Here is a 22,050-nt window from a genome sequence, read left to right as displayed (position 1 = left end):
TGACTCACTGAGTAATAGAAGTGGGGCTTTTCCAAAGAGCTTACTATCAGGCTGTCGTTTTCAACTTCTTCTTAAAGGTTTCGACATCTGAGTTCGATATTTGTGTTGTTCAGTTGCGCAATTGAACCAGACAGCTGACTTGAACTGATGTGAATTCTCTGTGAATTTGGCAAGAGCTCTGGACGTTTATCTCATGTTTTAAGGTTGGAAAAGCCGCGATAATCTGAAAGAAACCCTAATGAGACTCTTTATCTATTCTACACAAAAATCTGCATAAGAGTCAATGACGTGACGGTCATTGTCCGGATCTTTTATGTTATTCAAAAATAGTTCATACAAAATGACTCGAATACCTATATGAATAAATGTTTAAAAGTCATTTTAACATTATTTGTAGGTTTTAAAACAATAAAAAAGTCTAGAGGTTTTAACTGTTCAGAGACTATCTATCTATCTATTCTATCTATCTATTCTTTTTAAAATTCTTAAAAAAAAGAACGAAATGGTAGTTTGGCAAAATGTTAATTTTTTAAATATTTTACAAATATTTATTTAAAAACAAGAAGTGAATACATTTTATTTTAAAATATTATATTTTCTTTATTAAAATATTTTCTTATAAATTTTTTTTTTAAACTTAGTCTGCCAAATCAAAGTGTTAGCAAGCCCACATGCAAGAAGCCATTTTGTTGTCGTGTGACTAAGAAGACTTACGAGTGTTTTAAATTGTGGTATTGTTTTCATGCCACAATTAAGCAAAATTAAGCCCAAAATATTACTGTAATACAAATTTAATTCATAAATCAAGGTTAGTGTTACATATATTTCCATGATATCCATATATTTCAACACAGAAATAATCTTTTTATTGTGAATGTGCGAAATTTCAGATTCGTTAGCCTCTATGGGTAAATTACAGGAAGAATAACAAAGTGCAGTAAACCTTAAAACTATTTGCACCTCAAACCAGAGTATTCATGATTACAATAATAAATTAAAATAATATGATAACAGCATTTGCAACATCAATCAGCATAACAAATTGTTCTTAAATGCACAATAAGGTTGATATAAACATAATATAGCATTATTTTTGCATTATAATAACGACAATGGTGCTTAATTGTTGGGAAAATAACATCACCAATGCAAAAAATATGAAAGGTCCTACAACAGGTTATATTTTCTTCATTTTCCTTTGAATTTGGGCTGAAATATAACTGTTCATGTGTTCCCCCATATAAATATTATTTTCACGTCCCTTTCAAATACAGATTTTACTCTCGTCTGTACTCCTTGCCAGGAAATCTCTATTGCTCCTGGTCAGTGTTTGCACAGTAATTCATGCTGCACTGATAAACATGATCACCTAGCGAATGGCGCTTATTTCTGAAATGTTTATGTAAGAGCCTATTCTAGAAGGTTGTTAGAGTGTAAGGGAGTGTGAAGGAGCAGCGTTTCTCCTCTATGGTTGAAGATGACCCATATGATGCATCTTTAACTGAAACATAATCAAATCACCCCCTCTCTTTGTAGTCTCCAACTCATTTGCATATATTCTGCCTGGTGCCACGACCATTAAGAGTAACCTGCGTGCATAGAGCGATGGCAGTTAACGGCAAGAGAACTGCTGACATGTCAGCAATGTCACCATGACAAAATGTTATTTTTGCATTTGTGTTAGAGAATAAAAAAAGAAAAAAAACAACAATAGTTAAGTAGGTGCACAACGCTATGACTGTCAATACTCTGATGACAAATGCAAGATAAAGAGATACCATAGAAAAATGCAATGTGCAAGTTCTATTAATCTAGTAATCATTGTCTTTATATTTTATTAGCATGGGTCTATGGAGTGAGTGGGACTCTGTTTCCAGCAGATAAGAAACACCCAGAGTAATTCGTTTCTTTTGCATTGTATTTCCCCCTTCACATCTGAAAACTAATGTTCTGCACCATTCCTGTAATTAATTTTTTTGCATAACTGCTGCACTGATGAAATTCATTGTGCAATTAGTGTGCAGATGCACACTGTATTCATTTAAAGATACATTTTCAATATATTGTTTTTGCTTTCCATAGTGTTTTCACTTAATGATGTTCTTAGCCACAAATAATTAATTTCACGAGTGAAAGTGATCGATAACGGGGACGATTACCTTGATAAAGTGAATCATATTCGGCTAGACACGTGATCTCAACTTCGCATGATTTGAAATACAACCATTTTATTATGTCGGTGATATGTTTTCAAACATATTTACAAAACTTCTATTTGGCTTATTATGTGTAAAACATTTCTAATGAGGATAAAATGACCTTAAACGCGCCTTTAAAATGATGGTTCATCAACTAAATGTTGAGTGACAGGAAATTATTCTATCCACACAATGGGAAGGTTTGAATTTACTCTCCTCATGTCAGAGCAACCTATGCTTGCTGACCTCAGCAAGAAAAGCTCTACAGATCTGTCTCATTCAGTGCATTAGATTGAACCTTCTGGCTGAAGGAAGACTACATTTTGCATTAGGAGGAATATTAAATTACAATATTTAAAAATATTAATGTAATTTTGTAATTACATTATTGTGTTTTGTCAGAGACTAAAATATTGATAATGTGTGTGCAGTTTTGTGAAAAATTATTTCAGATTTGTAATCGCACAGGATATAATATTATAATGCATTAAAATAAAATAATATAATATGTAAAATAATATAAAATAAAGTGTAAAATAATACAATATATATATTTTAATGTTTTTAAATATATTTTTATATATTTTATTATATATATACAGTATATATATATAGCTAGATAGATAGATATAATACATAAAATAAGTATAAATAAAATATCTAAATAAATAAAAAAATGTAAAAATATAATATAAAATAATGCATGAAATATTGAAGTATAGATTATATTTCATATTATATATAATATCATTTAATATAATGTGAAGCATGTTGTTAAAAAGCACTCAGAACACTTTGGCAACCACATAGTAATGTCCTGGCAACTACTCTTTTGCATGAGGTCCAAAAAAGATGTAAAAATCTAATCCATCAAATAATATTACAATGTTATCTGGAGCAAAATCCATTGATCCATTTGGAAAGTGTTATCCATCTGAGATAGATATGAGGAAATTATATTTTACTGTATCTTTTCCTCTCAGATTATTGACAGGTAGAAGGTCTCCTGAGACAGCGACCACTTTGTCACCTGCTTGAAATGTTAACATGAATGAGGCCGTGCAGGAAGCTCATTAATTATGTAACTGTACTTTGTGTCATCGATTTGAGCTGCATAATAACCTTTCCAGCCTTTCCTTTTTTTGGCTCTATTCATGAGGAGCTGTTTCACAGCAAGCGTTCACTCTTCAGGAGGTTTTGGATCAAACGGCCGGAGTTGGCTGGAGATTGGTTAATGCGATTCCTCTTTGCATTTTCAAATACAGAGATAATTTTTTTAAGTGCTTTTTTCTGAGCACGCTATTTAGGATGCTTTGGCAGTTTTCAGAAAAGTGTGATTGACTGTGATCAGTTTGCTCAGAGGGAATGTATATCTGAAAGAATATGACTGCAAACACCTCCAGTTAGATGTTATTTATTCAAAATGCAGATTCGTTTCTGATGGTAATATTTCATATCCTAAACCTCAGTAAACCCAATGCATCTCATTACCGTGAGAGGAAAACCATGATATGAGCTGACTTTGTGCTATCCGCTTTAGGCACGTCCTGACAGTTACTCCTAGACTGATTATGATTGAGTGGGCTTTCTGTTTGCTTGAAAGAGCCTTAATAAAGCATTCTATGTCTAATATCTTTGTGAGTAAGGCTTAGTGTCTTCTCATTTTCATAAATCTAGCTATAGATGCCAATTAAATGTGAGTCATATTTCTTAGACAGTATTGCCTGACAGCTGTAAATGATTCATCCCCAAACATTCTATGTTATGCTGATGGCAGCAGTTTATATTCATCAAAGCTTTTGCTTTTTTGCTTGCTCATTCAGTGCAGATACATGTACTCCATTAATGTCCACGAGACAATCTATACCTCAGAGATTGTGCAATATTGTATTTCCATTATATTATATTCAATATCATATATATTTTATTTATAATTTGTATTATTATTAATATTGTCATTAATAATATAATATTGATGATCAGTATTATCAATATGATCATTACACTATATATGTAATTATTATTTAATTATTATTATTTATTAGTAATAGTATTTTTATTGTTATTATTTAAGCTATTTGCATTTCCATTTCTGTTCTAGGCTATATCTAATTGTTAAGCTATGCATTTTTTACTTGAGAAGGAACAGATGTTTTATAAGATGTAATTATTCATCAGTAAATTAAATTAGTTTTCCTCAGTGGCAACAACATTGCCACTAAATGTATATGATTATTATGAACTTTGTATATGATTATTGTGATCTATATGGCAATAGCCTATAGTGGGTATAGAAAAGAATCACCCCCCCTTGACAATAATCACATTTTGCTGCTTTGTAGCCTGAAATGAAGACGGACACAGTTTTAGTTTTATCCAGCTGTATTTACTAGTATAACAGTGAAAGATATGATATAACACCAGCATGTCAGAAAAAATAAAATAAAAAAACAGAATCACTGAGTTGGAAAAAAGATCACCCCCTTGTGTTAGTATTTTGTTGAACCACCTTTTGCTTTAATTACAGCCTTTAGTCTGTTGGGATTTGTCTCTACTAACTTTGCACATCTAGACTTTGCAATATTTGCCCGCTCTTCTTTGCAGAACTGCTCAAGTTCAGTTAAATTTGATGGTGAGTGTTTGTGGACTGCAGTCTTCAAGTCATTCCACAGATTTTCAATGGGGTTTAAGTCTGGGCTCTGACTAGGCCATACAAGGACATTCACCTTTATCTACTTCAGTCACTGTGTGGTCTATTTTGCTTTGTGATATTGTTGTCGCATGCACACAATGACCACTCTTTGTCATAGATTCCTGCAACTGCTTCAGAGTTGCTGTCGATCTCTTGGTCGCCTCTCTGACCAGTTTCCTCCTGGCTCTTTCATTCTCCAGTTTGGAGCGACGTCCTGATCCAGGGAGGGTCTGTTGTGTACCAAATACCTTCCACTTCTTAAGAATAGACTTCACTGTGCTTCTAGGCTTTGATAAAGCCTTTGAATTTTTTTTGTATCCATCTCCTGACTTGTGCCTGTCCACAACTTTATCCTAGAGATCTTTTGACAGTGCCTTGCCAGTTGCCACCCATAGTTGATTGTTTGCTTCAGTTGCACTGCCAAGGACTGAAATGCTTCAGGAAAGCTCTTTTCATGCTGAGCTAATCAAAAAGAATACAGCAGATCACAGCTGAAAGTCAAATGGCTTTGTGTGCCATTGAGAAGGTGACCTGACTGAGTCATTTTTAGGAGGGGGTGATCCTTATTCCAACTCAGTGATTTTTTTGTTCCTGACATGTTGGTGTTATATCATATCTTTCACTTGGATGTTATAAGTTGTACTAAGTAAATACAGCTAGAAAAGACAAAAACTGTGTCTGTCTTCATTTCAGGCTGCAAAGCAACAAAATGCGATTATTGTCAAGGGAGCTGATTCTTTTCTATACCCACTGTATTCAGGGTTTGAAATTAACTTTTTCACTCACCAGCCAATTTGGCTTACCGGCCATTCATAACTTGCCCCCCCACAAAAATAAATAAATAAATAAACCAACAGCTAGAGGCAGTCTACACACACTGGACGGGACAAAGCGACTGTTACAAATAATTTGTACTTTGTGTCAGTACATCATAAATAGAACGAGGCAGCAGTTTACTGTCGGGGATTTGTCATGCCATGTAGATAGCATCACAGATTATAATGGGTATGTAATACAGTTCGTGAGTCGGGAAGGAGGACGAGGAAGTCAGGGGTGGCGGGTAGACCTCTTTATTGGTCGCCACAATCAAAATAAAAGTTGAAGGTAGGCCTGTGGACCACTACAGTTCCTGACCCAATGACCCAAGTGGAAGCCCAGATACCGTACCGCCACACGCCCAATTGCACACTTCCGCGGGTTCGCTGTGAGTCCAGCCACCCTCAGGGATCTCAGGACCGCGTGCAGATGTTCCATATGCCGCTGCCAATCATTACTGTGTAATGCGGCATACGCGCGGCATACGCGCTATGTGGCCGGAGGATCTTGTCCATGAGACGCTGAAAGGTGGCGGGAGCCCCGAACAAGCCGAACGGAAGAGTAACAAATTGGTGTAACCCGAACGGCGTGGTGAAGGCTGTTTTTTCCTTGGATAATGGCGACAAGGGGATCTGCCAATACCCTTTCGTTAAATCCAGTGTCGAATAAAAGCGAGCCGAACCTAACCGATCAAGCAGCTCGTCAACTCGGGGCATTGGATAAGCGTCGAATTTCGACACTGCATTCACCTTTCTGTAATCAACACAGAAACGGACGGAGCCATCCGTTTTAGGCACTAAAACTATTGGGCTCGCCCAGTCGCTATGCGATTACTCCCAACTCTAGCATGGCCGTTAATTCATCCTGTACCAATTTTTTTTGTGTTCCGGTAAACAATAGGGACGGCTGTGCGCCACTTCCCCGGGGATCTTTTCGATGTGGTGCTTTGTGAGGTCCGTGCGACCGGGCAGGGGTGAAAACACATCAGCAAAATCTGCTTGCAACTGGGCTAGCTCGGTGAGCTGCAGCGGCGAGAGGTGATCTCCCCCAGGGACCAGAGCGAGCGGATTGGTTTTGACAGCCGCTTCCGGTCCGAGATCTTCCTCTGCCGAAACGGCCGCTGCTAACCCCACCGAGGTCACCTCATTCCAACGTTTTAACAGGTTGAGATGATAAACCTGACATGAATTACCCCTGTCCGTGCGCCTAACCTCATAATCGAGATCCCCCACTCGCCGTGTAACCACAAACGGTCCTTGCCACTTGGCGAGTAATTTGGAACTAGACGTTGGAAGTAATACAAGCACTTTCTCTCCCGGTGTAAATTGCCATGCTCGCGTACCCCTGTTGTACAGCCAACTTTGTCTGTCCTGAGCCTGGAACAAATTCTCCATATGACCCGGGTCCCCGCATCTCCAGCAGGCCGGCCCAGGCCTTCCCGCCGCCCCAGCGGCAGAAGGATGGCCAAGAGATTGGCGGAGAGAGGAGAAAGGCGGCGATGGAGCAGCGGCTCCTGCGCTCTCCGCCACGCCCCCTCGTGTCCCCGGTCTGGTCCACTGGAAGGCCCCACCCCGCTGTGCGGTTCGTGGGGGCGCATTACTACGCGACCTGGGAGTAGGAATAGGGTGAGAGAGAGAGACGGAAGGGAAGGAGGGGGGGAAGAGAGAGAGAGATTAAAAAGGGGCTCGCCAACCCCCGGGCACGCCACCAGATGGTCTTCAGCCAACTGGATGCCCTGCGTCAGCGACGTCGGGCGGTGGCACTGGACCCACTTGGCCGTCCCCCGTGGTAGCCGAGCGACGAACTGCTCCAGCACCACCAGATCGACCACTCCCTCGATGTCGCGTTGCTCTGCCAACAGCCACTTGCGGCCAGCGTCCCGGAGCTGTTGGGCCATCACGTTGTCCCCCAGCTCCCTTGACCGGACCACCAGATGGTCTTCAGCCAGCTGGATGGCCTGCGTCAGCGACGTCGGGCGGTGGCACTGGACCCACTCGGCTGTCCCCCGTGGTAGCCGAGCGACCAACTGCTCCAGCACCACCAGATCGACCACTCCCTCGATGTCGCGTTGCTCTGCCAACAGCCACTTGCGGCCAGCGTCCCGGAGCTGTTGGGCCATCACGAATGGCCGGCCGCTGTCCCCCAACTCCCTTGACCGGAAGCGCTGCCGATGTTGTTCGGGGGTACGGCCGACTTGTTGAAGGATGGCCCGCTTCAGATCATCTTAGGCCAGGAGGTTCGCGACAGGCAGCTGTTGGGCTGCCACAGCCCGGCGAGTGACTTCACGAGCTCCGCAAGTGGCGTCGGCTGAGCTGGCTGCATGGCGGCGTGCCGGCTTCCTCGTCCCGGGTTTCAGCACCAGTGTAATACAGTTCGTGAGTCGGGAAGGAGTCGGGAAGTCAGGGGTGGCGGGTAGACCTCTTTATTGGTCGCCACAATCAAAATAAAATAAACAATAAGCGCTGCTCGGCTCTCTGCCTCCACAGTCTGGTCTGTCACACAACGCACACTCTGCTCCGACTCTCTCTCTCCCTTCTCCCAGGTCGGCGGGCGCTTATCTCTCGTCTCTCCGCCAATCACTGGAATTGCAAACAGGTGTTAATCATTATTCACTTGACCTCCTTATCACCGCTCGTCTCCAAACCCTTTCTCCCGCTGCAGCCTTTCGCCTTCCCACGCCCCCCTCGCCACAGGGTAATATTGTAGTTTGTCAAGCCGCTCGCATTCCAGTGTAGACACAGTCTTCAGTCGTTTTATGACTCTTCGCTATTGCTTCAATGCAGAGGAAACCAGCGCGCCGTTGTCTGTTGCGTAGTGACAGGTATGTTCAAGAAAGCTAAATATGCTGCGCAATTAGGCCTAATATAAAAACACTCCTAATGAGTCCATCAACAAATGTGATGATTTATATTTGTATTCAGCTGTTGGTGCTTAAATTGCAGTGATTAGTCAGACAATTTGCATGCAGTGACATCTTTCAAAATGAATTGTGGGAATTAGCTTCCTCTCATTACCATAGTGAAGGCAAAATGTAGAGCCCTGTCACATAGTACAACGCTTACTTGAATTCTGGGATGACTTCTCTAAATCATTTAATTATCTAATGAGGACTGGGTCACACTTTACATTATAGTGTTGAAATGTAATTAAATAAGCAAGCAATGTGTAAAATGAATTACATTTACTTAAAGGTGAAGTGTGTCATTTAAAAAAAAAAAAACTCATTCTCATTTTTCAGCTTTATATGCAGAGGCTTTAAGTATGGATAATGTTTAGTTATTATTTTAGCAAATTTGCATTTGCTCCAGCTCTGATCTGCTAAGTCAGGGGTCTCCAAACTCGGTCCTGGAGGGCCTGAAGAGTTTAGTTTTTCCAACTTGCCTCAACACACCTGGCTGGAAGTTTCTAGTATGCCTAATAAGACCTTGATTAGCTGATTCAGGTGTGTTTAATTAGGGTTGGAGCTAAACTCTGCAGGACACCGGCCCTCGAGGTCTGAATCTGGTGACCTAGGTAATGCCCACTATTCACCATCCAATCCTTATAATGTATATAGTATAATGTATGTAATCAAGCTCCGCCCTAAATTTTGTCTAATTGGATATAATGTTTCACTCTTATATAAATAAAAGAAAGTAGAAAATATTTTATAAAAATGTATATTATATAGTTTAATATACATACATGCATGGAATGTGGAAACCGTGATACACTACCATTCAAAAGTTTGGGATAAATAAGACTTAAAAAAAAAGTATCCGAAATGAACTTTTATTGAGTAAGGATGCATTAAATTGATCAAAAGTCACAGTAAGAACATTTATAATGTTAAAAAAAAAACTGTTTCATATAAGTTCTGTTCTTTTGAACTTTCTATTCAAAAATTGTTGCCACAAACATATTAAGCAGCAAAAAATGTTTTCAACACTTTTTATTATTGAGAGTTTTTATATATATATGTGGTACAATATCATTGATATATTTCATCATGTTTTTCATTTCATTATGTGTAAATTTGATACAAACTGTTTCAGAGAATTCAAGTCACAGCTCATAAACGTGTCATTCTTGTTTAGTCATATTTGACATGTATGATTCACTCCCTTGCATGCTGAACACCATCTCTGGGATATTTTCCTGTCTGTAGCTAGAGTGAGGGAGACAGGTTTGCGGGGGCTGTCGTGCTCCATCCACAGGGTCCTTTGTGAAGCTGAGGACCTGTGGGTTGTTTGAAAAGTGAAGGAGGGAGGTAAGACTTTCTGACGGGAGCTATGGGAACACAGAGGCGGCACTGCCGACACTGTCATGACTCTGGACCAGAGCTGTACTGTGGATGGATAATGAAAGGTCTGTAGGTGCCTTTTTTCCACCTCCTCGTGTTATGACATCCTTCCCATCCGGCCAGCGACAGCTTCTGCGGGAGCAATATAAAAGAGTGCCATAGCAGCATAGTCTAACTAGATATCAACAACAGGGATTAAAAATGTGAAAAAATTATATAATTCAATATTCAAAAAATGCAATAGAGGAGAAATTGTGTTACACTACATTTGCTGGTATCATGAAGTTGCACACGGGGGGTTAGAGTATGTAGGCTGTCCTGGAATTGTGTTTTCAGTTTGGATACTGTCACGGAAGCTGAGCATATGGAGTTCACCATATGTTTGGCACCAATGTGTTGAACTCACATCAAGAGCAGGTCATTATTACTATACAGCTGGTCTGTTTTGTTGGTTAGAGACAGAATGTTTCAGTTTGACCTTGTTTTTAATGCTGTTAAAAGTGAAGCATGTAATTTTTTGGTAAGAATACTAGCACTGTCTGCAGGGTTACTGAAGTTTTGGATTTTTAAGTTATGTACTGCACGTCGTATGTATGCATGTTTGTAAGTTTATTCATTTTCTCACAATTGCGTGATGCAAACTCGAAATTGCGAGTTATAAAGTCAGAATTGCGAGATATAAACTCGCAATTCTGAGAAATAAAGTCAGAATTGTTAGATAAAAAGTCGCAATAACCTTTTTTATTTTTTATTCAGTGGCGGAAATGGGCTTCCATAGTTTTCTCTTTCGTAACTTATGGTAAGGTGGTTTTTGAATTAGTGTGTGTGTATGTGTGAGATGCTAGGCATAACAACAGCAATTATTTCCTGGCAGCAATCAGTGTGGTGCTGGAGTTGATTCAATTATGTCTGTCTTAATGTGGGTTGTTTGAAAACGTTTCTTGAGGAAAGACTTGCTGTCAGTAATGTGAATGGACTTTTCATCCTTTGCCCCTGGAGATGTTTTCTAATTGAAACAGCCTTGTACCGCAAAACAAACCATTTGTGTTCAATGCTGCTTACTATCATTCAGTATATGACATTCAGTATGGTGTCTAACTATTTTAAACACATTCAACAATTTAATGCTCCTTATTTATCAATAGCTAACACATTGACAGAATAACACATTTAGGGGCACGTATATTTTATGGATATCGGCTATGGCTCCATCCATTCAGTCAGCATCAGTCATCACAATTAGACATGGTATGGCTCCAGTGTAATGAATTTGTCAATATTCGTTTCATATGCATCCATTTACCAGTCGTAGCTGATATTTACTGGATTGCAGGTCATTTGTTTGCCCTCTGGGTTTTGAAAGACTGCCTTCAAGTTCGCTTAACATGCAGGACTCCACCATATGTTCCAGAATTATGCAAAGTTCACACGCATCTTATTAGCTCTGTGATGTAGCAATTTAGTGATTTTTCATCAAGGCCAAACACAGTTCAGAAGTTCCCATGAGTCTCATTTATGAATTACTCCGTCCCCACAGAAGTGGACAGAATAGAGAGCAGAGTGAAAAATTGCGCTGTTGCTTCATTTCATGTTTTTCAGCTGGAATGGCAAACATCAGTAAAGTGAGACACTCAGACATCAGTGAGATGTATGTGTTTACTTCTCATTTTCTGACAGGAGTTGCATTCGTATATAAGAGATTGTTGCTAAGTTTGTACTTTTTACTGATTGACATAAGGATCAAAAACATTTACGTTCAAAAGCAATTCTGATCAGTTATTTGAAATGATTTTCATTCTGAGCATTTTCTAAATCTGTCTCTGGCATTCCACAATCTCATGGCAATATGTAACTATTTTACATTTGGCGAATTGGAATTTTGTGAATCACATTGTATTGAGACTTCAGCTGGCACCTTGTAAAATAGTTTTCTCATGGAATCCAGATCATAAGAAATGGCAACATGTTAAAATAAAATAAATGAATAGCCTAGTTGATAATGTACTTTTTTTTTTATTTAGAGTATTTTATTTAGTATTATACTGAACTGACCAACACTTTCAGTGATTATGAAAGGAGAGCTCTTCGTGTGATTCTGTCGCAAACTGAGAAGTTTGTTTTTCAAGGCACTTTGTGACTTTTCTTACTTCATACACAAAAAAAGCAAAACGTTGACAATTTGATTTCTTGATGATTTGATATTTTCTAATAGTAATTTTATAATTTCAAAATATAAAGCAAAAAGTGGAAATGAATGACTAATAAGCCAATAAGTGCTCTTCTGCTGCCATCTACTGGTTATAGTGGTAATTTGATGTCTTTTATTTATTTATTTTACATACGTGTTTACAACATTCACATCATCCAAACGTACCGAACTCTATCGAATCTGGGTGCGCACCAAAAGTGTGAAAGCACCCGGCCTTAGTCGCAGTCTGGAGCCATGCGATGTCAGCAACTCCCATTGATAAACCCTTATCTGCTACTGCAACATATAAAAATCCCAAAGAATCACTGGTCACCGGTCTACACAGGTTTTTTTGTTTGTTTCTGCTTTCAACCAGAACATTTTCACACATTACCACATTGCTCTCAGAACACTCACATTCCCCGCTCTCATATTAATTATTTCCCGCTGGAGTTCCCTCACTTCTCTTGGTATCGATCTCCTCTGCTAGTTCTGAGGTTTGGTACATTAAGATTTTTCTAACGTGATGTACATTATCGAACCTCTAGACATGTTTCTTTCGCTCCTATTGCATGGGAGCATCTCTGATGAGATTGTCGCCCACGCGGGAAGCCTTGCTTTCTGCGTTGCAGGAGTGGCACAATATATGTGACTGACAGCTTTGTAGAGGCGCTGCTCTGTGTACTGAGCGCTTGAGTGGAATGCAATGAGAAATCTGTCTGTTTGGGACTCTGCCCGGCCGAAAATGTGTCACTGACATCACTGCCAGTTTTTTTTTGAAGGCCAGCCTCTGTCACTTTTTCTCCATGGCTCTATTTGTCACCTCTCTTTTCACAAAGGCTCTTAGAAACGTTAAAACCTCTTGATCTGGAATATGGGGTTTTAAAGACCGCGGACTATTTAGAATATTTAGAGTTGGAGATATAACATTTTTTAGTATATTAAAGGGGTCATATGACGTTCTTTAAATATAAAAAAACGTACTTACAGGCTGTGAGTCAGAAGCGCCAGACTGTCCTTGCAAAGTTGGAACTGCCCCGCTTTATAGAAACAGACACCGGCATTGTAGGCTACTCTCAGAGGAAACAGTCCTCATCCTCCGCAAAATGCGCTATCCAGTCAGAGTTATATTAAAAATTGTCTTTGATCTTTCAAGCTGTTTCATTTCACTCAGCGGGTGTTGCATGCATCAGTCCAAAAGAAGTTAAATAAAATGTGCCCATCCATAAAAAAAAAAAAGTGTCTCACACGGCTCCGGGGGGGGAACAAAGGCTTCCTGTAGCGAATCAATGCGTTTTTGTAAGAAAAATATCCATATTCAAAACGTAATAATCACTTTAATGTAGCTTGCGCTCACTGTTGTACACTGGAAGCAGTTCCGGGTGGATGACGTATGGAGGTCGGCTTTAGCTTGTAACACTCCAAAGAGAAAGGAAAAATTGAAATCGCATATGACCCCTTTAATTTAGCTTTTTTGAGTGTTTTGTTTTTAACAAAAAAATTGCGTAAAGTGACGCAGTTAGTTTTGCACTGATGAAACATGATTTAATTATTTGTTGTAAATAATTTGATCTTTTAGTTTGCATCTTTCAAGTTCCAACTAAGACACATTATTTTTGTGTGTGTAATTTAAACATTTCTAAACAAATATGTGTTTTTTTCCAAGCTATTTTTAGATTTTACAGTATATTAGTATTATTATAATGGCCTGTTTTATTGATTTGTTTAATTGTGATAGTTTGAATAATAATAATAAAATAAAATAAAAATCTTATTTAAAAAAAATATTATTATTAATATTACTATTATTATTTTGAATAATAATAAAAATTATTATTATTATTGTATAGTTATATTGAATGGAGAAAAACTGATTTTCCTTATTTTTTCTTTGATCATATGCCTGCTAAAGTATTTAGTTCACTTGATTATCAAAAAAAAAGGCGGTGCCATATAATTAAATTAAATATTTTAATTAACATGCAATAAAAATGTATCTAATTAAACATTTTTGTTATGGTTGGTCAGCATTTTTTATATTTGTTGTGATTAACTGTTAACATAAACATTGGTCATATCTCTGCATCAGATGGGGAATTCTCTCCCAATATAACACACATTAACATACAAGTCTAATGATACTCTCTCATCTGTGATGCAGGGTTCTTCCCTGTTTCCCAAAACAGTCGTCCTAATTGGGGGTGTAGTATCATTTCAGAGCTCAGGGGACCTGCGGGAACCAAGCTGATGAAGCTTTAACACAGTACTGGGCTCTCAGCCCGTAATGAGGGAGACGCCTTTGAAATGAAAACAGTGTCAGTCTTGTACTCAATACTGTGAACAAATTACATTAATTGTGTTGTTGTGGCTGCCACCGTAACTATATGGGGAGTGTGAGTGGGTCACAAGCTTATACTGCAAAATCAGCATCATCTTAATCAGTATTTTGTGTTTTTTTTTCCAGTTTATTTTTCCTACCCAACTGTGTAAATTGTATTAGACCTCATTAAATGATGTCACATTTATGCTTAATACAAGAATTTTTTTTTTTTTAAGAAAAATAGGCTTAATTCAAGTTACATTTTTTAAAGTCTTTTTTAATGCAGTTTTGCTGTCACATCAATTTAATGAATCTTTGGTGAATAAAAGAATACCAGACTTTTGAATGGTGTACAAGAAAATGATTTTTTTTTTCAGTGTAGCAGCCAGTATCTTTTACCCTGATCTGAGACCATTATTGGTTCACATAATGAGGAAGTTGTGAATCTCCTTGATGTAAGGGAATGACTTTCAAAAGCACAAGTATTATAGATTTGTGGAATCTGAAAAGAGGCCAGTTGTGTTGTGATTTTTTTCCTACTGCACGAGTACAGATAGATTTATCAGACACTATCAGCAGATGTTTTAATTGTGTGCAGCAGCCAGTAAGATCTATTAATAATGAGCCTCTGGCTAGAATCCATGCTGGCAACCTCTAAAGCTTTTGAAGTTATATTTTTGTTTCACAACAATGAACGGCATCCAAGAACTCTTCCAAGAGGTTCTAATTAGACTTTCTGAAGCTGTGAATTTAGGCCACAGAAACAGACCTGCTATTTTCCTTTTGTATAAGTTTGAAAATATTTATGATTGTTAGCACTTTAATATTGAAGTTTGTGAAAGCTATATTTGTGCCTCTAATAATTGTTTCCAAACAGGTTTTCCAAACATACTACAATACTACACTGTAAAAAAAATTCCGTAAAATTTACGGTAAAAAAACGGCAGCTGTGGTTGCCGGAATTTTACCGCGGTTTTTCACCGTATATAGTAGGGGAATTTACCGTTAACCATTTAACAGGTTTTTACTGTAGCATTTTTACAGTCTTTTACCGTTAAATTCATGGCCATTTTTTACAGTGTAGTGTGCTGCTTATACTGCACAGTGTACACTAAATACTGCCTACTAAAAATAGTTCGTGAAATGGTATGCATTGCACAGTATGCAAATGCTGATTTTGGAATAGCATACTAGCATACTAATTTTAATATTTCTACCATGTAAAAGATACGACTGAAATAGTAAGAGTAGTATGCTAGTGTGCTATTCTGAATTCAGCCATAGAACGTTCAGACGACTTACTGTATTTACCAAAATTGTCAATACTGTATATAGAGTATACTGCATGGAATACTGTATCCCACAGTGCAATGCGCTCAACTTGACCTTCCCTTTCCAGTGTGATGAATGAACCAGAAGTTTTAAACATGAAAAGTGATGAGGTCATGTGACACTGTAGCATACTACAGTTTTAAAGTCGGCATGACACGTAAGTTGAGATTGTCCTTAAAAAAATGTCTTGATGTAAAAGTCAAAATAAACATTCACATCAGCTTTTAGACCTACTGCAGTAACACAGATCACTCATTCACCTTTACCCCTGAGGGAAGGGGCGAAGTGGTGGCTTCGCTTCTCCCTTTGAAACCACAAACATAAGACACAGAGATAATGAAGACTAAGTTTCATGGACAGTCAATGAGTAAACACTTACTCCATGGTCCCCCCTCTCTGCCACCAGTAGTGATTTTCTACTAGCCTTGAAGTGGCTGTTTATTGTTCCTGATTATGACGGATGCTCTCGTAACCGTCCCAACCTGGCCGTCAGATACACCGCTGTAGTTTTTTGCTTCAGCCTTGGCTGTCACCGAGGCATTCTGGGAGCTGAAAACACATCTAATATACTGTTTTGTAAGAAAACTCTCACTCGTCTCATCCATTCGCCTTTGCTGCAGTAGATTCAGTTTCGAAAAACAGTCGAGAACGCGTCTCTGCATGCTTCCAAGCCCTGAAACGCCAACCTCGTCCCCCGCATAGTGGAAAATTACACCCCCACGCACACTTTCATGTACATAAAACTGTTATAGGTGAAATGAGGCACCATTCGGTGTAAATTAAGACACAACAGAATTATGAGACTCAATTAGCTTCTCATTTTTCACTCGAGGAATTCGTTTCTTGCTGGTTTTATGAAGGAATGCTCTAAATTACACAGATTTCTGTCAGAGTGAGGTCCTTTCGTTCTCCCCCGGAGGGTTGCTGCACTGATACACACGTCTCCCATGAAATCCCTGCTCTGAGGCAGTGCAAATGAGGCAGCACTAATACATTCTCCCTCGGCGGTGCAGAGACTATGTGTATGAGGGGGGAAAAGTTAATGCAGTTGCTTTTGTTTTTTGAGCAGGACCTCGGAAGCACAGGAGGACCTCCTCGCAACTGGAAGGGAATTGGGATCGCTATGGTGGTCATCCTGGGGGTCATGTCTCTGGTCTCCCTCTCAATTTTTCTGCTCACACCTGGTAAGACAGAGATCGAAGGAGTAAATGAATATAAATTGAATCAAATTTGAACCAAGGATGAAGAAAGAGAAATGTGAGATCAACTCAAATAAGTGAAGAAAGAGAAATGGGAAAACAACTGAAGATTATAGAGGATTATGTGAGCACCAGAGAGCTCATATATAAGACATCCATTCACAAACAAAAAGACAAGCAGAAACAAAGCAAGCAACACTCAAAATGTATTTATTTTTTTTGCTGCTTGCTCAGTTTAGCTTTAAAAATGAGTTGGCGCAACAAATATTTCTTTGTCTTTCTATAACAGAACTTCACTTAATCCATTTGCATTAATCCGACATTTGCTTAGTCTGACTACCTACACCATTTTTGTTTGTTTTTGTTCACTAAGCCTTTTTATTTCCCAGTATACTTTTGGGGAGACTGGAAAGGGAGAGTAAATTTTGAAATTACGTAAATATTTTATTTATTTTTGTGCAAGATGAGAAAAGGGAGACTTGTTTGTGCTTGATGATATGTTATGTTGTTATATCGAAGAAATTTTGTTATATTGTGAGTTGGGTACAAATGGCCAAAGCCAAGTTTTACCCACTTTTGCCAGTAGGCGAGTTTTCATTTTGGGCCCTGCTCACAACAGAACAGAAGCGCTTCTAGATCCCAACATAACAGAACATTAAACAATAATATGTTGTTCTCTTCCCCCCAAATTTAGTAAATAAAACCAGTTGGCTGCTTACTTTATTTATAACTAAATACACTTAATATTTTTCTAAAATCCTATATATTTCTTTGTGTAACGTTCTTGTTAAGGAAGAAAATACAGAGTGCAACCACTTTCCACAATTAATTACATTTTGTTTAATTATCATTTTTTTTACAGCCTACTTCATTCAGTAGCATCAAGATTTTGTTTAAGCAATCCTGTAGATTCTTGCTACAGACACTATTTTTCCTCAAGAGTTGTGGTTGTCCTTAACTGACTACCTGATCTTGTATTTCAGATGAGTCTCACCTCCTGCTGCTGTCTCGTCTCACTCTAGAGAACTTGGAGAGCGAAGATTTCCGAGTTCATGACCCATGTGCGACATGGCTAAATGGTGAAAACTCCTATTGTACAAACTGTGTTTAAGGGAATGGTTTAAGTTAATTCATTTAGGGCTCCTGGAGTGCTACAATTCATTGTCTTGTAATGCAACAGGAGACCAATGTGTTTTTCTGATAATGGTTAAAATGTTTGTTTTACGGCATTCATTCAGGCAGCCTTTCAATTCACATTCAGTTTTTATTATATAGCATGCAAGATTTGGATTACTGCATCCCAAACTCTATTATATTGATAACAGAATTTTTAAGGTGCTTGAATGGTATATTACTTCAACTTTAAAGTGTGCATTCTTACATGTTTTTGGGCTAATATTGCCCACAACACCTTTCTGTACGGAAGAGGAGTAGTTTGTGTAGTAAAATAGGAATGTGAAGTCAAGGTTGCCTTAGCAGTATTTCAATATAAGAATGATGTGTAATATTTTGATTTTAAAATACTGATTTATTATAAGTAAGTAATATATTTTTTTTAAATATTTTTGAGTCTCTTATGCTTACCAATGCTGCATTTATTTGATCAAAAATACAGTAATATTGTGAAATATTATTATCATTTAAAATAACTTATCTATTTTAATATATTTTGAAATACAATTTGTTTCTGTGAAGGCAAAGCTGAATTTTCAGCAGCCATTACTCCAGTCTTCAGTGTCACATGATGCTTTAGAAATAATTCTAATATGCTGATTTGGTCCTAAAGAAACATTTCTTATTGCTAGCAATGTTAAAAATGGTTGTGCTGTTTAATATAGTTTTTTAAAGTGTTATACATTGTTTTCTTTGACAAATAGAAAGTTAAAATGTACTGTTTATTTGAAATAGATTTTTTTATTAGTGTAAATGTCTTTACTGTCACTTTTGATCAATTGAATGCATCCTTGTTGGATAAAAATATTCATGGTACGGTAGTGTACTTTTCCATCATCAGCGAAGTACATACTCTTAGTGTTGTACTAAGAGTACATTCTGTTAGTTCAGAATATGCAAATGAGGGTGCAGTCAAGGTGCAGGTCAGTCTGGAGCTCAGCTATTGAATGCTGATCTTTGTGTTTTACAGAGAACGAGGTGTCACTTTGCACACGGGAGGGTCATGTTTTAATCCACAATCTCAGCACCAATCTCACTACCACGTTATTGGACAACAGCACCCTGGTGAGTGGATACATACACATGCATGCACTCACATAAAAGACAGCAACATAGTAAATAAAGGGCATGCAAACACACACATACAGTCTTCTCATCCCAAACCACCAGTGTAAAGCAGCTCTCTGGAGAATTACTACTCCCTTGAGGCATGTGAGCAGGACAAGACATACAACTCCATTAGCTCCATTCTCATGGAACCTGACAAATGGGTCACTTCATAGAAAGAGAGAGGGTGTGGACTGGTAGCTAAACGTCTTTGAAGAAAGAATCTGAATGCTAAAAAATGAGCAAAGAGGAAGAGAAAATAGCTTTTCGGCTTTAGAGGCTCGACAGTTAATGCTCTGTCTTTTATTCCCATTTTCTGCGCTTCTCGTCAGTTAATCCTATAGCATGCGTCTTCAAAGAGACTGTTTCAGCAGGGCCACCCTTTGAACGCTGTGGCTGGGTGGCACTGAGAAACATATATGGGTCATTGCCTCAGATGCTCAATGAAATGTTGTTGAGATGGCAGATACTTCTCCTCCCCACACTGTCAACACTGTTACTGTACACTCGTCACATTGGCTTTATGCCCCAACGACATCTACCCTCAATGCACTTACCTCATTCATGGTTTGCAGCTGATGGGTTTTTTTAGAGGGACGAATACGAGTTGAGCTCAATGCCGTATTGATTTCCACAGAAATGTTTCTAAAATAAATAAAAATTGTATTTGTGTTAATACATTTACAATGGAAGTCTATGGAGGTAGGCATTTTGCCAAGATAAATGTTAAAACACAAAATATAGAAGCCTCAATATAATAATATAATATAATATAATATAATATATAATATAATATAATGGAAGACTAGGGAGTAAGACTTTGCACCAAGATAAATGTGAATACACATAAAATATATAAGCCCCAAATAGTATAATTATTTAACTCATTGATAAACAATGTTTGCTTTTTTTTTACACAAATTATTGTCTGTGGTAACTTATAGCATGCTGTAGATGTGTGTGATAGAGCTTAATTTGTTTTGAATCCAAATTATTATTTTAAGGTGTTCTTTGTTTGGTGTTCGCTTTAGGATCTAAAGTCCATGAGGTTCCAGGTTTCAGCTGATAAGAAGTTCATCCTGATGGCTTATAATATCCACCATGTGAGTAATATGAACCGAAAAACATCAAGAAGCAGTCTTATTTCTGCGTCACCTGTCTGTTAGAGAAAAAGATGATTTCTTTATTGTTTTTCTTTATTGTTCTTTATTTCTTTATTGTTTTCTTTATTGTTTCTATCACCATGCAGAATCATATCCCAGTTGGACCACAGAGCGATTTTGAGAAAATCGCTTGATGTATGAGGTGTTGCCTATTGTATGTAAATATGATAAATCATGTCCCTTAAATGTCACATTTTATTATATTTAAGAACCTATATGCACTTTTATCATGCAAGAATTGCTACGAAAGGATCATCAGAAATGCTGTTTTTAATATCTTATTATCTAGACGAAGATATCACCATAATATACATTTTCGAAGAGGGTCAAAGTTGTAAATAATGCTTTACAAAAAAAAAATACTATTTTGGTACTTCAGTTTCACCTTTAATTCAGTGTGTTACTTGACATTTCTTAATTTAATTATTTGTGAAATTTACTAGCAATTTCTGAATCAAATTAGTTTTTTATCCTACTCAAATTTTTTTTGAAGTACATAGATTAACCCTAGCCCTAAAATAAAAACCTTGGATTTTACATGTGTAAATTAGACATTATTTAGTCCCCGTCATTTTCCTTGTAGGTATTACAAGATAGATCCCCACTATGTACTTTGGGCACATTTGGTCCACACAAAGATAGCAAAACCTGACAGATGCTGTGCACGTATTGATGGTACAAGCGCTGTTAGCTATTGTTACGAGAGTGAACTACATCTTTTATCTATTGGACTGGACAAAATCTTTTCAGACTAGCAGGAGAGACCACTTACGTTGTCCATAATTTCTGCAGCATGTTCATCACTGAACGCTGCTGTGATCAACAGCAAACGTGGAAGGAATAGAATATTCTGAGACAGCGGATATGGGGTGTATAGAAAGAAAGAAGGAGGGATACAGACAGGCAGTGGGAGAGATGGAAACAGAGAAGAGGAGCTGCTTGGTACTGAATTGTAATGAGCATCACACTGGGGCAAGCCTTTGTGATTACAGCAGGTTTTAGTAACAGGCTGAAAATAAACAACTTGTAGGCTATTTGTCTGAGCAACCACAGCAATCTGTAGTTCTTATCCTCCTGCTGAACCTCCACTTCAGAAAATAATCATCTCTGCAGCAGTGTTCTCTCTTCTCAAAGGAGGACGACGAAACAGGGCGTAGACATGAGTAACAAAGAAAAAAAACGGGGTAAAAAAGAGGGATAAACAGGCAATGAGTGAAAACACTGACAGTACAATCCATATTCTTTTTCTCCTGAATTGCACTTGCACTCTCTCTTGACGTCTCTTGTGAATATTGCTTTTTGTTGCTGATTAAAATTAGTTCTGTATTGTGCACCGTGCAATCGGGTGAATGATGTACACATTTCATTTCACCCCAAAATCATAAAAAATAAGATTTTTTTTTTCACATAAGTAAAATATTAAGTAAAGCTTATTTGTAAAATGTTATTTTAATTTCTTTTATAATTTACATTATAACTGTGAACTGTTACACTATAACTGTGAACAATGTCCCTTCACATGTGGCTGCACTTAAGCAGCAGTAAAAAAAAAAAAATTATATATATATATATTTATTATA

At 37.9% G+C, this 22,050-nt stretch overlaps 1 protein-coding gene across 2 annotated transcripts in view; it reads left to right on the top strand.

The window, feature by feature from the left end:
• LOC107697970 (inactive dipeptidyl peptidase 10-like) overlaps nucleotides 1-22,050 on the top strand; it is a 47,246-nt gene that overhangs the window by 488 nt on the left and 24,708 nt on the right. The window contains exons 2-5 of one of the 2 annotated variants that reach the window (XM_016498870.1): nucleotides 16,898-17,012; nucleotides 18,011-18,106; nucleotides 19,171-19,265; nucleotides 20,339-20,410. In XM_016498870.1, the coding sequence (XP_016354356.1) occupies nucleotides 16,898-17,012; nucleotides 18,011-18,106; nucleotides 19,171-19,265; nucleotides 20,339-20,410 (378 nt within the window). Of the gene's footprint in view, nucleotides 1-16,894; nucleotides 17,013-18,010; nucleotides 18,107-19,170; nucleotides 19,266-20,338; nucleotides 20,411-22,050 lie in introns of both variants that reach the window. The other variant, XM_016498869.1, reaches the window with a different exon arrangement.

The sequence above is a fragment of the Sinocyclocheilus anshuiensis genome, unplaced genomic scaffold, assembly GCF_001515605.1.
Source record: "Sinocyclocheilus anshuiensis isolate Anshui unplaced genomic scaffold, SAMN03320099.WGS_v1.1 scaffold78, whole genome shotgun sequence".
Classification (NCBI taxonomy): Eukaryota; Metazoa; Chordata; class Actinopteri; order Cypriniformes; family Cyprinidae; genus Sinocyclocheilus; species Sinocyclocheilus anshuiensis.
The sequence above is the reverse complement of the archived record's forward strand: the minus strand, read 5'-3'. Positions and strand labels throughout refer to the sequence as shown.